The 15,448-nt window shown below is 59.7% G+C and overlaps 9 protein-coding genes across 9 annotated transcripts; 2 read left to right on the top strand and 7 right to left on the bottom strand.

Annotated features, from left to right (window-relative positions):
* Positions 1 to 254: 254 nt before the first annotated feature.
* IUM83_07471 (exportin-like protein) lies at positions 255 to 3,741 on the top strand (the record flags this gene model as incomplete). The annotated part of the gene is made up of 2 exons (XM_067931773.1): positions 255 to 507; positions 647 to 3,741. The coding sequence occupies 2 exons, from the start codon at positions 255 to 257 to the stop codon at positions 3,739 to 3,741; spliced, it is 3,348 nt and encodes a 1,115-aa protein (XP_067799152.1).
* A 419-nt stretch (positions 3,742 to 4,160) lies between these two features.
* IUM83_07472 (Golgin subfamily A member 7/ERF4) lies at positions 4,161 to 4,994 on the bottom strand (the record flags this gene model as incomplete). The annotated part of the gene is made up of 4 exons (XM_067931774.1): positions 4,161 to 4,289; positions 4,363 to 4,404; positions 4,475 to 4,579; positions 4,656 to 4,994. The coding sequence occupies 4 exons, from the start codon at positions 4,992 to 4,994 to the stop codon at positions 4,161 to 4,163; spliced, it is 615 nt and encodes a 204-aa protein (XP_067799012.1).
* Positions 4,995 to 5,316: 322 nt separating this feature from the next.
* On the bottom strand, positions 5,317 to 5,871 carry IUM83_07473 (Guanine deaminase; the record flags this gene model as incomplete). The annotated part of the gene is made up of 2 exons (XM_067931775.1): positions 5,317 to 5,593; positions 5,660 to 5,871. The coding sequence occupies 2 exons, from the start codon at positions 5,869 to 5,871 to the stop codon at positions 5,317 to 5,319; spliced, it is 489 nt and encodes a 162-aa protein (XP_067799181.1).
* Positions 5,872 to 5,991: 120 nt separating this feature from the next.
* On the bottom strand, positions 5,992 to 7,690 carry IUM83_07474 (Guanine deaminase; the record flags this gene model as incomplete). Its single annotated transcript, XM_067931776.1, has 2 exons — positions 5,992 to 7,577; positions 7,636 to 7,690. The coding sequence occupies 2 exons, from the start codon at positions 7,688 to 7,690 to the stop codon at positions 5,992 to 5,994; spliced, it is 1,641 nt and encodes a 546-aa protein (XP_067799147.1).
* A 797-nt stretch (positions 7,691 to 8,487) lies between these two features.
* Positions 8,488 to 9,493, top strand: IUM83_07475 (Zinc (Zn2)-Iron (Fe2) Permease (ZIP) Family; the record flags this gene model as incomplete). The annotated part of the gene is made up of 2 exons (XM_067931777.1): positions 8,488 to 9,219; positions 9,296 to 9,493. 2 exons carry the CDS (start codon positions 8,488 to 8,490, stop codon positions 9,491 to 9,493), a joined length of 930 nt encoding a protein of 309 aa, XP_067799148.1.
* A 126-nt stretch (positions 9,494 to 9,619) lies between these two features.
* IUM83_07476 (pepsin-like aspartic protease A1) lies at positions 9,620 to 11,167 on the bottom strand (the record flags this gene model as incomplete). Its single annotated transcript, XM_067931778.1, has 1 exon — positions 9,620 to 11,167. One exon carries the CDS (start codon positions 11,165 to 11,167, stop codon positions 9,620 to 9,622), a length of 1,548 nt encoding a protein of 515 aa, XP_067799145.1.
* Positions 11,168 to 11,417: 250 nt separating this feature from the next.
* IUM83_07477 (WW domain-containing oxidoreductase) lies at positions 11,418 to 11,915 on the bottom strand (the record flags this gene model as incomplete). Its single annotated transcript, XM_067931779.1, has 1 exon — positions 11,418 to 11,915. One exon carries the CDS (start codon positions 11,913 to 11,915, stop codon positions 11,418 to 11,420), a length of 498 nt encoding a protein of 165 aa, XP_067799146.1.
* Positions 11,916 to 12,539: 624 nt separating this feature from the next.
* On the bottom strand, positions 12,540 to 12,995 carry IUM83_07478 (WW domain-containing oxidoreductase; the record flags this gene model as incomplete). The annotated part of the gene is made up of 1 exon (XM_067931780.1): positions 12,540 to 12,995. The coding sequence occupies one exon, from the start codon at positions 12,993 to 12,995 to the stop codon at positions 12,540 to 12,542; it is 456 nt and encodes a 151-aa protein (XP_067799011.1).
* Positions 12,996 to 13,755: 760 nt separating this feature from the next.
* On the bottom strand, positions 13,756 to 15,420 carry IUM83_07479 (putative serine protease family S10; the record flags this gene model as incomplete). Its single annotated transcript, XM_067931781.1, has 1 exon — positions 13,756 to 15,420. One exon carries the CDS (start codon positions 15,418 to 15,420, stop codon positions 13,756 to 13,758), a length of 1,665 nt encoding a protein of 554 aa, XP_067799144.1.
* Positions 15,421 to 15,448: the final 28 nt, after the last annotated feature.

The raw sequence follows: 15,448 nt of genomic DNA on the forward strand, positions 1-15,448 counted from the left end.
AAGACCGCAGTGTCGTCTCAAGTGCAGCGAGTCCCCCTCATATACGTCATCTTTTTTCCTGAACAATACTCTCTTGCAGCATAAACCTCTCTGGGAGAATAGTCTGTGCCAACCGCAACAATCCCCCCTCCCGTCGGGAGTCCCGAGCCAAACGGCGACACAAGAGAACGCGAGCCAAAAGCAAAAGCGAGTGAGGCCAGGAAACAGTCGCTAATTCCAGCCCAGCCAGCCCTGCCCAGCTCCTCCCTCGCACCATGGACGCCAACCAGCTGCGCGAGCTGGAGACGCTGTGCCGCGTGCTGTACGAGAGCGGCAACGAGGCGGAGCGCGCGCACGCGCAGCAGGCCGTGCTCATCCTGCAGAGCTCGGCCGAGTACATCCCGCAGTGCCAGTACGTGCTGGACAACTCGTCGTCGCCCTACGCGCTGCTCGTGGCCAGCACCAGCCTCACCAAGCTCATCACGTCCCACTGGAACAACTTCACCACGCCGCAGCGCGTCGACATCCGTGCGTGTTTGCACCGTGTTTGCCATTTTGCCACTAGTTGCCATTTTTTGCACCTCGTTGTTGCAGTTGCGGCAACAAAATAAAATAAAATATTGGCGCGGGTTAACACTAACTTAAACTTCTTGTCCACTACGTGCAGGCAACTACGTGCTGGGCTACCTGGCCCAGAAGGGCCCGACGCTCGAGAAGTTCGTGACCACGTCGCTCATTCAGATGGTGTGCCGCCTCACCAAGTACGGCTGGTTCGACGACGAGCAGCACCGCGAGATCGTGGCCGAGGTGACCAAGTTCCTGCAGGCCACGGTGGACCACTGCGTCATCGGGCTGCAGATCCTGAGCGAGCTCGTGACGGAGATGAACCTGCCCGTCGTGGGGCGCAACATCACGTTCCACCGCAAGATCGCCGTGTCCTTCCGCGAGGACTCGCTCTTCCGCATCTTCCAGGTGGCGCTCACGTCCATCAGGCAGCTGCAGATGCACAACATCCGCGGCGCCTCGCCGCAGCAGGAGGCGCGCATGGGCGACCAGGCGCTGGCGCTGCTCGTCAAGTGCCTGTCCTTCGACTTCATCGGCACCAACCCGGACGAGTCGTCGGAGGAGACGGGCTCGCTGCAGGTGCCCACGTCCTGGCGCTCCGTGATCCAGGACCCGGACACGATCCAGCTGCTCTTCGACTTCTACCAGACCACCAGCCCGCCCAACACGTCCAAGTGCCTCGAGGCGCTCATGCTCTTCGCGTCCGTGCGGCGCAACCTCTTCTCGCCCGACAAGGAGCGCAGCGTGTACCTCGCGCACCTGCTGAAGGGCATCTGCGCCATCTTGCGCGCGCAGGAGGGGCTCTCGGACCAGCAGAACTACCACGAGTTCTGCCGACTGATCGGCCGGTTGAAGTCGAATTACCAGCTCTCGGAGCTCATGAAGACCGACTCCTTCCAGGAGTGGATGGACCTCACCCCGGACTTCACGATCAAGTCGTTCCGCCAGTGGCAGTGGTCCGCCAACTCCACACACTATTTGCTTGCGCTGTGGGCCAGGCTCGTAGCTGCACTGCCCTATGTGCGCGCGGACTCGGTACCGGGCTCGCCCAACTCCGGGGCGATTAACTTCTTGGACTCGCGCGTGCCGCAGGTTATTCAGGCGTACGTGCAATCGCGGCTCGACTCGGCTGAGCAGTGCGCCCTCGACGACACACTGGATAACCCGCTCGATGACGAGGGTGGTCTGTACGAGCAGCTGGAAAAGCTGCCGACGCTTTGCCACTTCAACTACCGCCAGACGGGCGAGTACATTGTGTCAGTGTTGGACCCGATTCTGAATCAATACGCGGAGGCATGCAGCATTTTGGACCAAAGTGGCGGATCCTCGATTCCACTGCAGCAACAGCAGCAACTCGAAAGCATGGAGAATCAGGCTGCGTGGCTTGTGTACGCTATTGGCGCCATTATTGGCGGTCAGACGTATTCGTCCACGTCGACCGAGGGGGACGAGCTCGTAGACGCGGACCTTTCGCAGCGTGTTTTCCGAGCGATGCAGCTGACGGAACACCGGATCATCGCGTCGGGCGGCCAAACAAAGCCTAGTGAGCACTTTGAGTTATCGTTGCTATACTACTTTAGCAGCTTCCGCAAGAGCTACATTGGCGAGCAGCACGGCATGCCGTCGGCACCTACGCCGTCGTCCTCGATGCAGCCGACGTCCGCTGGGTCGGCTTCATCGCCTATCATGGCCCCTAGTGAGAGTGCTATGTCCTCTAAGCACAAAGCATATTTGCGCATGTTCGAGCGGCTAGGACTGGGCGACCACACGGTCGTTGTGAACATGATGGTAACGAAAGTGGGCAACAATCTCAAATTCTGGGGTGAGACCGAAGTGGTTATTAGCAAGACTCTGGCGCTCTTCTTCGAGGTTGCATCTGGGTACTCGTCCGGCAAACTCCTTCTTGGGCTGGAAACCGTGCAGTACCTTATCGGAAACCACACCGCAGAGGAATTTCCGTTCCTGGCGATACCGGCTAACACGCGGCACCGAACCACGTTCCACTCGACAATCGCGCGGCTTATTTTCACGACAGCATTCGATGAATCCTCAGAGCGTTTTGAGCGATTCATGGAGCCTATCGAGAATGTGCTGAACCAGTTGCTACAGACGCCCAACTACCGCGTGCCAGAAGCACGCGAAGCTGTGATTGGAGTGTGCCGCGACCTGCGAGGCATCGTGCAGCAGACGCACAACAGGCGCACGTACAGCTGCATCTTTGACCTGTTGTATCCGGCATATTTTCCCGTGTTTGTTCGTGCTGCCGATGAGCTTTACGACCACCCTGCGGTTACTACTGCGTTGCTCAAGTTCTTGCAGGAGCTGGCGTACAACAAGGCTCAGCGTGTTACGTTCGACCAAAGCTCAGCTAGCGGTATCTTGCTGTTCCGTGAGCTGAGCAGTGTCGTGGTAGCGTATGGGCGGCGGATACAACCAGTTCCGGCCGGGAAGAGCCCGTACAGCGATAAGTATAAGGGCGTGGCGCTGAGCCTGGGTATTCTTTATCGTGCGCTAGGTGGGAACTACGTGAATTTTGGCGTGTTCCAGCTATACAATGACAAGTCGCTGGAAAACGCACTCGAGGTCGCGCTACAGCTTGTCCTATCCATCCCGCACGAGGACCTGATGCACTACCCGAAGGTGAAGAACGCCTACTTTTTCTTCCTAGAGATTTTGTTCCGCAATCAGTTGGCGTCCGTTGTGGCACTGGAGGACGGAATTTTCCGCCAGCTCGTGCAGTCATTGCACGAAGGCATGAACTCGTACGACCTGGCTATCGCTGCTCAATGCGCTACAGCAGTGGACCACCTGGCGTCGCTGTATTTCCAGGAGATGAAGAAGAAGCGGGATACGCCTGTGAAGCACGCTTTGCGGGCACACGTCCAGGGATCACCGAACATGTGGTCTACGTTGCTGGCTGCGCTGTTGGACATTTTGGTGTACGGCGAGGTGAACTCACAGTGGGCGCTGTCACGACCGATCTTGAGTCTCACACTCTGCAGCGAGGAAGCGCTGACCAATTATCAGCAGTCACTTAGCTCTTCACAACCGCCCGAGAATCGAGCTCAGATCGAGGAAGCTTTCGCCGCTCTGTTCGCAGACGTGCGCCCCAACCTGGAGGCTGCTAACCGCGACAAGTTCACACAGAGGCTGGGCCAGTTCCGCAACACACTACGTGGGTTCCTTACCATCCAATAATTTAGTTGGGTCGACTACGATACGATGCACCTGCAGCTCTTCAACGCGACTCTCATGACTGCAAGTAATTCAACGAAGGTGACCGACCAGCTGAGTTGGAATGGAAGCTTAATGCGCAAGATGTTGATGTTGGTATCGATTGCGAGTAAGTACCGGGAACTGCACGCTGGGAACGACACAACAAGAACGAAGAGGGAGCGCAATGCAACGTGAGGTCAACCTTGAAGAAGCCGGGGAGTGGCTAGTTTGATTAGATGGTGTAGTTGAGTGGCCTCGTAGAGGGGCAAAGCGAGCGGAACTTTGTCGTGTCGAGAGATTTTGAGCGCTTTGCCGAAGCGGGCTCAGACGCATTAATTGAAAATGCAACGATAGACTAACATTGGAATACACCACGTCACAGACATTGCTAGATTTTTTCTTTATGGAACAAGTGGCGTTGCAGCGGAGAGCGCTGAAGAGCTGGATGGTGTTTCTTGACTCTCCGGATGGTTATCATTTGGAGGCACGAGCGGCGTTGACGACGGCAGTATACCATTTTGGTATGTAACCTGCGTCACACAAGCAAAACTTAACCCTGTAAATGCATGGCAGGTGTGTATCAACAGCAACAGTAACGCATACCAGCGGTGGCTTCTTCGGCGCTAGAGGGTACGTGATCTGGATCTGCATTGAGAAGAAGAAAAAACCACTCAGCTCCAGATCATGCAGGAACGGAAACTTGACTTTGGCGTACCCACGACCTGCCGCACGACCGTACTAGCCGCCACTCGACGCCTACTCGCTCGAAGCAGACGCGTTTATTGATCCTTGAAAGGAGTGCGCGGACGTACTGCTCGGCCTGCAAAAAATTTCCCCGGGCATCCAAGTAAGAGCCTCCCACCCTGTCAATTCTCGCAAGAAATGCAGCGACGTACATCCCTGATGCAGAAGTTCGGGCAGAAGAGGGAGAGACCTAGCGTGCAAGGGCAGCAGCCGTAGCCGCAGAAAATGCAAAAGAAGCACGGCCAGTAATCCTGCATGGTGTTGTTGATCTGGTTGATGGCGATGTCGAAGTCTGTCTCCTTCACCAAGTGGCTGAGCTCAGTCGGGAAGTCGTCCTCGTAGGCTCGAGCCACGCCTGTGACGAAGCGCATCCGCGTGGGGTAGAGCCGCACCTCGCCGTATTCCCTCTCGGCGTCGGCGCGTCCAGGCCCGCGGACCATTAAGACGGGCGCTGCATTCGACGAGGCGTCGTGGAAGCTCGTGGCCACCATCGCCGCTGCGAAGGCAGAGCGAACGAACTCAAGAGCAATCGATGAGTTCTGCCCTAGCAATCCGCCGACGATATCTATGCTATAGAGGCCATCCCGCGCCAAGATTGGCTTTGTTGCCGAGAGATCAGCCAGCGGCGCTCTGCGGCTTCTGCCCACCGCAGGTTCGCGACCCACGCCGTTTCGCGTTCCAGCGACCTTCGCGCGACAATACAAGTTGAAGTGGGCGAGAGTGATGGTCTTTTTGTTGCACTTCGAGCACTTTTTGTTGCACTTCAACCATTCGTCTTCTTGTGAAAGGTTACGTGTATGGGCCAGGCTGAGGTCACTTCAAAGCAGCAGCTTTCTTGCGGGGCCCTGGAGTTGCAATGCCATCGAGGACAAATTTCTTGGGAGAGGCGGGCCGGCTATTGCAACTACGAGGTGGTTGGGTCGGGGGTGGGGCGACGTAGAGAACGCCACTCGGAGACCGCCTCACGACGGGTCCGTCCTTGCTGCCGTGCCGGTTGAGTCGCGCTTTCAGGATGGAACGGGTGAGATCCGTACGCCACTCCTGACATACGATGCTCTTCAGCTCTGCGTCACTCAGCCGCCTGCCTTCCCTGCTCAGCCAAGTTTGTGTGTTAGCACGGGAGAAATTCATGAAGGATGCAACTAAAGGCACTCACTCTCCCAGCTCGCGACGCAGCTCCTGGGTGGCCCATGCGGCAAACGAGTCGCTCGGGCGCAGCAGCTCGGGATTTTCCCGGAAGGTGTTCACCTTGGTGGCGTAGTACGTCATGTGCATGGGCTTCCCCGCGAACTCTTTCCATTCGGCAGGTATCTGCTGCTCGATGCGCTCCACTCGCAGAGCCATCTCGTGCTCGCCGTCCTTTGCCATGCTCACACTACGTCGCTTCGGCCAAGAGGCGTTATCCAGACGATCAGAGGAGTAGAGAGAGAAACACGTGTGTAGAATTGAACGATTTAAACTGGTACTTCGAGTTGAGCTGGCGTGGCTCTAGTCTTTGGCCAACGACAGAGGCTGGATACTGGGGTGCACACTGCCCATAGTTAGGGGGGAGCTGGAGATATTCAGGGACTTGTTGATCCCAGACGATGCACTCTTGACTTGACGACCGCCGACGAAGATGGAGACGATGTTGCGATCGTCTCCGAGGAACAGGAACTTTTGGAACGTGTGCAGCACGTCCGCCGCCTCGGCGGGGTCGTGAGCTTCATCGATGGGGCTGTTGGGCGCGTACGGGTTGATGACAAGCGCGTCAAAGCTCTTGCCGACCATGAAGTTGCCCACTGTATCGCCGAGCCCAAGTGCCTCGGCACTCCCCACAGTAGCAAGATGGAACGCTTCAGCGTAGGAAAGCGAGTCTTCTTGGGGTTCCTCGCTGTCCTCATCACCAGAGCTGCCGTTGCCAATAGAGACAAGCTTGGAGGCGATGACAGCCTGGCGGATGGCGTCGAGCATCGACGGCGAATACCCTCCCGACACGTCGGTGCCGAGCCCAACCTTGACGCCTTCTTGCAGCAGCCTGCGGACGTTCAGCACGCCGCTCGAGAGCGAAAAGTTGGAGTTGGGGCAGTGGATCACCGCCGTCTGCTTCTCTCGAAGCAGCTCCCGTTCTCCTTTGCTGCACCAGATGCAGTGCGCCATGTACGACCGCTCGTGCAGCAGTCCGTGGTCGTCGTAGACGCCCGTGTACGTCTTGCTCTCGGGGTGCAGACTCTTGACCCAAGCGATCTCATCCCGGTTCTCGCCCAGGTGCGACTGCACCGGCAGCTTGGGCGTGTGCTCCCTGGAGATCTCTGCCAGCGCGTGCATCAGCTTGGACGAGCAGCTCGGCACGAATCTCGGCGTAATGACAGGTGTCAACAGATCGTTCTTCTTGCTCTGCACGTACTGCACGAACGCCCTCGTGTCGTCGATGGACGTCTGCGTGTCTTCCTGCAGCCCGGACGAGGCGTTGCGGTCCATGTTGACCTTCCCCACGAAGCCGCGCTGGCCTACCTGCTCCAGGATGTCGGCCAGCACCTTGCAGGCGTCCAGGTGCACCGTGGCGAAGTACGAGCACGTGGTCGTGCCGTTGTTGAGGTGGCGGCGCACCGCCTTCTCGTAGACGGCGCGGGCGTAGGCCGAGTCCTGGAACTTGGACTCGTACGGGAACGTGTAGGTCTCGAGCCACTGGAGCAGCGGCAGGTGCATCCCCACGCCGATGAACGAGTACTGCGGGGCGTGTGCGTGGCCGTCAATGAAGCCGGGCAGCAGCAATTGGTCGCCCAAGTCCACGAGCTCGTCGAAGTGCGGGGTAGCGGCGGCTGCATCCGCGTCGGCCTGGCCCAAGTCCAGCACGAAGGCGATGGAGCCGTGGGCGTCCACCCCGACGAGTCCAGGTTGAAGCACCTGCAGCTGTCCGAGCGCGACGGAGTGCACCACGTTGGCCTTGTACGCGACGACGCGAGGCATTGCGACTGGAGTCGGGGCTCTTGGGTGCTGCAGGGCTTCGACTTGACTTGGCTTGGCTTGCGCGCGAGGCAGCAGAAAGCGGAATGAGCCTCCGTAGGGCTGGTGATCAGCCATGTTGCAGTTACCTGCTGTTCACATTCAGACCCGGATTGGCTGCGATTTGAGTTTTACAAGCTGACGTACGTCCAGCGCCTGCGACGTCACCGACAAGAAGCTGAATTAATTCGCTCGCTTCCAGCGGCTCCCATGCTGGTGTGGTGGTATTGCGCTAGGGCGTTGAGCTGCATCCGCTCAACGGCCTCATTTAATGCCGAAACGGGCTCTGCAAAGCCGCGAAACGACAACTAACGCTCGTCCTCGCCACCTCTTGACCCACCGCAAGCTCCGTCCCAGCGCCAGCAGATCAGTTGGCTTCTACCCCGCAGAAGGCCCTCTGCCCAAAAATCGGCACCACCAAGCCATTCGTGACGTCTTGCAGCGGACGAAGAGACAAAAACGAGGGCAAAACCTCGTCGCAGCGTGAATGCAAGCCGCAGATGACCTCTTACAGAGAAGAGACCCAAGACCGCAACGCCATCTTTTACGAGAACCCTCGCCAACACCCACATAATTGGCAAGACTGAGTTCCGAGCGCAGCGCGCAGTGCACTTGACGCCTAAGCTTTGGTTGTGAATTCAACAATGAAAAGTCGAGACGAACGGTGTCTCGCCAGGCCGCAGCCAAAACCTAACTGTGACTCAGCGAGAAAGGGAACCTTCCTCACACTCCTGCTATCCACTCGTGTCTACCTGGAATGGCCAACTTCCCTACCCTGCAGCTACCTAGCAGTGCCCCACTTAACGGCTAAGGTGTTCGACGCTTGAGTGAACCCATCCACAAGACTTGCTCTTCAACATGGGAACAGCGCATCGCCGCCACTCCTCCCGCCCAATCACGCGCGCGCAGTCGTACGTCAGCTGTTCATTCAAGGATTCCCATCACACCGCGAGTCGCCGCCGCATAGCGCAGTAAGAGAGAGAGAGAGAGACGCGCGACATGATCGAGGGCCAGCACCCGGTGCTGCAGGCGCTGCTGGGCACGCTCGTGACCTGGGGCTTCACGGCGCTGGGCTCGGCCATGGTGTTCGTGCTGGACGTGCAGGACCGGCGCCGCAGCCAGCAGCTGCTGGACGCCATGCTGGGCTTCGCGGGCGGCGTCATGCTGGCCGCGTCCTACTGGTCGCTGCTGGCGCCGTCCATCGAGATCGCGGAGCAGTCGGCGCTCTACGGGCCGGACGGGCGCTGGGCCTTCGTGCCGGCCGCCGTGGGCTTCTCGCTGGGCGCGGCCACGCTCTTCGGCACGGAGAAGCTGCTGCCGCTGCTGGAGGCGGCGCTGGGCGCGTCGTCGCAGTCGCAGGCCGCGGCCGACCAGGCGGCCAAGAGGAAGAAGGACGACGACTACCAGAAGGAGCAGGAGGACAAGCAGGAGGAGGCCTACGACAGGCCCTCGGCCGCCAGCACCAGCAGCTTCCGCCGCGTGCTGCTGCTGGTGATCGCCATCACGCTGCACAACCTGCCCGAGGGCATGGCCGTGGGCGTGGGCTTTGGCAGCGTCGGCCACAGCTCCAGCGCCAGCTTCGCCAACGCCGTGAACCTGGCCATCGGCATCGGGCTGCAGAACTTCCCGGAGGGGCTGGCGGTGTCCATGCCCCTGCGGAGGGAGGGCACGTCCGCCTTCAAGGCCTTCATGTGGGGGCAGGCCAGCGGGCTCGTGGAGCCCATCGGAGGGGTGAGGGCGGCAGGAAGGAGGGAGGTAATTAGAAACATACTGATCGTGGTTGTTGTTGTTGTTGCTGCTGCTGTAGCTGATCGGGGCGGGCGCCGTCATGTACGTGCAGCCGATCTTGCCGTACGCGCTGTCGTTCGCGGCGGGCGCGATGATCTTCGTGGTGGTGGACGACCTCGTGCCGGAGACGACGCAGAGCGGCAACCAAAAGCTGGCGACGCTAGGCACCATCGTGGGCTTCGTGGTCATGATGGTCATGGACGTCGCGCTCGGATAAGCGGTAACTTACTTCTTAGACTAATTGGGTTCGCGGGGAGGCGGGGGAAGAGGACTGATGACCTCGTGGAAAATGCATTGTTTCGGATTGGCTTTAACCTTGTTTGTCACTGTGGTTGGGCTCTAGTTAGTTTGGCTGTCGATCGTCGTCTTCCTGCATCAAGAAGAAGGAGAACTCCTCGCCCTGCCAATCGTTCGCGGCAGCGGTCGTGGTTCCTTGAGCTGGTTTGGCGGGGGTAGCAGGCGGAACCTCGTCGCCCTCTGTCGCTGCGGCCACCCAGATCGCGTTGATAAGGCCGACCACTGCCAGCAGGGTGACGCCCGCGAGCATCCACTGCGGAGCCTCTGAGTAGTCGAACTCGGCGTGGAATTTCTCGCCGCCGGGGTCGAGGCTGAGCTCCACTTCGGTCTGCATCGGTTGGTCGCACATCGCTGCAGCGATGCCGACGCGGTGGTTGTCCACGTCGTAGATGATGTCGTGGTCTTCCAGGACGCTGGCGCCTAGAATGGTCGCTCTAGGCCCAGGAGTGAAGAAGATTGTGCCCGTGTAGACTGCATCGCCGACTTTAGCGAAGTAGCGGCTCGACGAGAGACAAATGTGCACGTCGTTCTTGAACCAGAAGCAGATATCCGGCAGTGCAGCGACCTGCTCGGCCGTCATGGAGTAGAACGTGTCGCTCTGCGGCACGTAGGAAAAACTTCCAACCGCCCGACTCCAGGCAAGTCGGAACGGTTCCTTCGTGCTCTCGGGCATGTACAAGAAGGTCGTGCCGCTGTCAAGCACACAGCCACGGTCGGCATTGTACTCGGTGCTGTCGACCTGCAGTGTGTTGCTCGAGTCGCCAACGGACACCGATTGTAGCGTCACGGTCCAGTACTGGTAGCCCGTGTTGCGCAGCGGCGTGTAGCGCACTGGTTCCGTGTGGCGAGCGAGATCCACGCCGCCGATCGTGAGCATGCCGCCTCCCTCCGTCAAGCACTGCGAGAAGATGCGCGAGCGCGTCACCTTTTGGCGATAGAACTGCTCGAAGATGGAGTCCGGGTGTCTCGAGAAGCCCATGATGCCGTCCGACGGCTGGTCCAGGAACACGCCGGACTGCTCGTAGATGCAGCCGAACTCGATGCGCGCCTCGAACGAGGACGAGAGCTGCATGATGTCCGACGCCTTGTACGCGCTCCAGTAGTCCCCCTCGACGTACGTCTGGCCGTACTTGCACTTGCCGTTCTCGCAGGCCATGCATGAAGGCTCACCTCTGCTGGTCTGGATGGTCATGGAGCGGTCGCAGGACAGGTACGTCGTGTTGTCCGTCAAGGCGAAAGGTTGATGTCTGCGTCTGCTGCCGCAGCCGCTGCAGCCCACGCACACGAACGCCGTCTTGCCGCTGCCCGTGTCGATGATGAGCTCGCGCTGCTGTCCGCCGACCACGACCTGGATGGTGTGCGACCCGGCGCCCGCGCGCAGTCCGGTTTCCACGGTCGCTTCATTGCGCGTCGCGTCCGCATCCACGGGGTCTTCGTCGCTTTCGGTCTGCATGGCCTGCAGCTCCTCGTCCATCGACCGGTGGTAGCGATATCTGCCCTGCAGCGCGCTCACCGCTTGGCTGCGCGCAACACCGTTCGACATCTCGAGCTGGATCGTGTTGGGCCCATCCACCGCCGCGCGCGCGCCCCACATTGCGAGCGACGCGAGAACCGCATAGCGGCCGAGCGCGCCGACTGCCATCACTACGCCCCGAGCACCTGCAAACGCGGAGTGATCGATCGACTGCACCGCGGATCCACCACCGCAGGATTCGGCGTCAATGGGCGTCGCGGACGACTAGTCAAGCGACCGGGGCCTTTCGTGAACCGTTGAGCACTAGAGGTTACATGGCATGGCAGTCAAGGCGCTCGTATTCCTAGCCTTGGTAGATAGTGGTGCCTGCCTACTTGTTGATGTCGAAGGAGAGGTGCGCCAGACGCTCGCTCAATGTCCAGAGCTTGGTGGCCGCGCTGGTCGAGTGGCTCAGCCTGGACGGCGTCTCGCGCACCGGGTGGCCGAACATGGCGTTCAGGTGCTTGGGGCCGAAGAAGTCCCCGCCCTTGACGTCGCTGCCTGTAGCAGCGTAGAGCGTCGGCAACGCCCCCACCTCGACGCTTTGGCGCGGCATCAGCATCCACAGCTTGAACGCCGTCGTCCACATCCAGCTGCTGTTGGACGTCGACGGCGCCGTGAGCAGGTTGGTCGACGTGGTGCCCGGATGACACGCGACGGCAGTGACGCCCTCCAGCCCTGCGGCCTTGACGCGCCGGTCCAGCTCGAAGGTGAAGAGGATGTTGCAGAGCTTCGTGTTGGCGTAGTTGAGCCACTGGCTGTACTTGCGCTCGCTCGTCGCCATGATGTCGTCCTCGTCGAAGCTCCAGAAGGCGCTGCGGTGCACCATGCTGCTCACGTTGACGATGCGAGCGGGGACGCTCTCCTTCACCACATCGAACAACTGCGCGGTCAGCGCGAAGTGGCCCAAGTGGTTCGTCGCGAACTGCCGCTCGTAGCCGTCTACTGTCGTGCTGAACGGGCCGCCCATGACGCCGGCGTTGTTGATGAGCAGGTCCAGGCGCGCGTGGGTCTTCTTGAATTCTTGAGCGAACTGCTTCACGCTGGACAAGTCGCTCACGTCCACCTGCATGAACTCCACCGTCCCCGCAGCAGCATTGGACTCCGACGCCAGCGTCTCGCGGATCTTGGTCTCCGCTGCACGACCTCGTTGGACGTCGCGACAAGCTAGCACCACGTGCGCCCCATTGCGCGCGAGTTGCAGCGCTGTCTCGTAGCCGATGCCGGAGTTCGCGCCCGTGATCACCGCCAACTTGCCCTGCTGCGAAGAGATCCACGAGGCATCCCAATTGTCGGGCACCTGCGGTCTGCTGCCCACGCTGCCCATTGTTCAGGGAAGCGGCGATCGACAGCCACACGTTCTGACAATCACTGAGAGAGCGACAAGAACGATGAAGGACAGCAATTTGTGCATTGATGTGTTCGCTGGCGCCAAACTACGTGGAAATGGTACTCACTTCTGGACGTCGAAGGACAACCGAGCAAGGCGCTCGCTGGTGGACCATAACGTGCTGGCCGCTTCGGTCGATTTACCGAGTTGTGGCGGATCCTCACGCACTGGACTGCCGATCGACTTGAAGCGTTTGGGGCCGAAGTAGTCGCCGCTTTTGACGTCACTCCCTGTGGCTGCGTACAGGGTCGGTAGAGCTCCCATGTGGGCACTTTGCTGGGGCAAATACTTGGCCAGCGTGAAAAACAGCTTCCAGAACCAGCTACTGTTGGAAGCCGACGGCATCGCCTCCAGGTTGGTAGCTGCTACTCCAGGATGGCAAGCCACCGCGATGACATTGCTGACACCGTTTGATTCGAGGCGTCGAGCGAGCTCCATTGTGAACAGCACATTGCACAACTTGGAGACGTTGTACGTGCGCACCTGGCCGTAGTTCTCCGCGCTGCAGTTGTTCTGCAGCTCGTCAAGTGAGCGCACGAGGCGATTCAGCCCGCTGCTCACATTGACCACGCGAGACCCTGGGGTTTGCTTGAGCAATGAGAAGAGCTGAGCTGTCAGAGCGAAGTGACCGAGGTGGTTCGTCGCGAACTGCCGCTCATAGCCGTCGACAGTTTTCGTGTAGGTGCCGCCCATAATGCCGACGTTGTTAACCAGTAGATCCATCCGGTCGTGGCTTGCCTTGAATGCGCTCGCGAACTGCTGAACACTGCCCAAGTCACTCACGTCTAGCATCAGGAACTCGACAGTTCCAGCGTTGGGAATTGTTGCCAGCACCTCTCATATTTTTTCTCTCAGCATCTTGCGCCTTGGCTTCATTGCGGCAAGCTAGCACCACGTGGACCCCTTTGCACGCAAGTTCGAGTGCAGTCTCGTAGCCGATGCCAGAGTTGGCGTCCGTGACGACGGCGATTTTGCCTTGAAGCGTTGGGATGAGGGAGGCATTCCAGTCGCTAGGCACTTGAGCTCGATCGTGTTGACTGCTTCGATTTCCCATGAGTACCGCGAGAGAGAAAACAAAGTCTGTTTCTCTAGATCAATGCGTTTTTGAGAATGAAGTCGTTCCAATACTTGCAGCGATGGAGACCATGCACGAAGTTGAGGGGGCCCTGACTGCAACACCGCACACACTCTGGCGATGGAGTGATCATGATCAACGTAGCAAACTAGTCAAGTGATATCGAAAGTCCTTTTAGTTGGCATGGTGTGTTGGTGCTAAAGTCTAAATGGGCTGGTAGTTCTGACGACGCTGGCCGTTTTGGCGGCGACGACGGTGGGAGTAGACCGTGACCGCCAGCATGAGGAAGGCGCAACCAACGAAAAGCGACACGGTAGCACCAGAAGCAGCTTCGCTCGGGGTGCTCGCCTGCGAGACGGTGGCACTGGTCTGCTGTGCCAAGTCCGCGTCGCGGTGGTCGTCTTGGTCAATAGGTGCCTTGGTGCTCTGAACACCCCCAGCAGCTTCGCGCTCGAACGGGTCCGTCGGGTACGTGATGGTTGTGCACTTGTCGTCGCCGAAGAGGAAACAGTCGAAGAGGTGGAGGCCGTGAAGCGGACGCACTGCCGGCACCATGTGACCTGCACCCTTGACAGTCTTGAAAGTGAGTCCGAGCTCAAACCGCTGGTGGTAGCCGGCGATCTGGTTGTCCGGACCAAGCCACGCACGCCACGGAGACGCAGGCTTGAGAGCAAGTCCGTCGTTTTCGGTGATCCAACGCTGTGTGCCGATGAAGTTCACGACCGAGTCCGCGTCACCACTGTAGATGAGTACCTCGAGATCGTTGCCGAGCAGCTTCCGGTACTTGTCGAGCGAGGAGAACGTACGCACGTAGTTGTGCGAAATGTAGGACTGGCAATCCACCCACTTCATTGGCAGCTCGCCTTCAATGTGCAGCGCCTGCTGAATTTCCAGCTTGTTCAGGAGAGCCTCGGTGAAGTCGCCCGCGCACGGGCCGACAACCCCGCGGTGGGTCTGGATCTTCGGGCCTATCTTGTCCAGCAGGTGCTCGTGCAGCGCGTTCCGCTGGTTGTTCTTCATGTGGCACACGTCGCCGTAGATGTAGTAGTGGTTGAACTCGCCCGTGTCCGCAGCTTCGTGGGCCTTCAGTACAGCCTCTTCACAGTGTTTGGTGCAGTTGACGTCCGTGAACATGCACTGCGCCACATCGTGGTCGCAGTAGTCCAGCAGCGTGAAGTAGTCTCCGCGCGAGATGAGCGCGTGCGAGTAGTAGTAGTCCATGTACGCGTTGCCGTCGATCGCCATGTCCGTGAGCGGGTTGCCAATGGCGAACCCCTTGAGGTTCACGCCGTCCAGCGGATCTTCCACCAGACGATCCACCAGGAACGGGATGTACATGCCGGCGTAGCTCTCGCCCGTCACGTAGAAGTCTCGGCCCTGCAGCTCCGGGTACTTGCCGAAGAACTCCCGCAGGAACAGGCGAAGTCGGTCCGCGACGACATCGTCGTTGTAGTAGCCGGTCGGAGCCTGCAGCGGCTGGCTGAAGCCGACACCGGAGGGCGAGTCCACCCACACAATGTTGGCGCGCGCGTTCCAGCCGTACGGATTGATCCCCACGGTTCCATCGCGCTTGGCGACGAACGGCCCGTTCTCGGTGAAAAAGCCCTCAGAAGATGCGCAACCGGGGCCGCCGTTGAGCCAGAGCACAATGGGGTCGCTCTCGGGCGAGCGGCGCGACTGCGCGTACCAGTAGAAGAGCTTCTCCTCGGTCGGCGTGGGCAGGTGCAGCTGGCCGGCGAAGTGCTCGAAGGGGACGTCCGCCTGCTTGAGCCCCGGGAGGTCTCCGACCCGATGTTCATCGTACGCCGCAGCAGCGGGAGATGCGAAGAGCATCGCGCCCAGCGCTGCAATCGCCCAGAAGAGCTTCATCGAGGCCAACGGGATCGACGTGAGTTCC

This window comes from Phytophthora cinnamomi (assembly GCF_018691715.1).
Source record: "Phytophthora cinnamomi strain GKB4 chromosome Unknown Contig6, whole genome shotgun sequence".
NCBI classification, from domain to species: Eukaryota; Oomycota; class Peronosporomycetes; order Peronosporales; family Peronosporaceae; genus Phytophthora; species Phytophthora cinnamomi.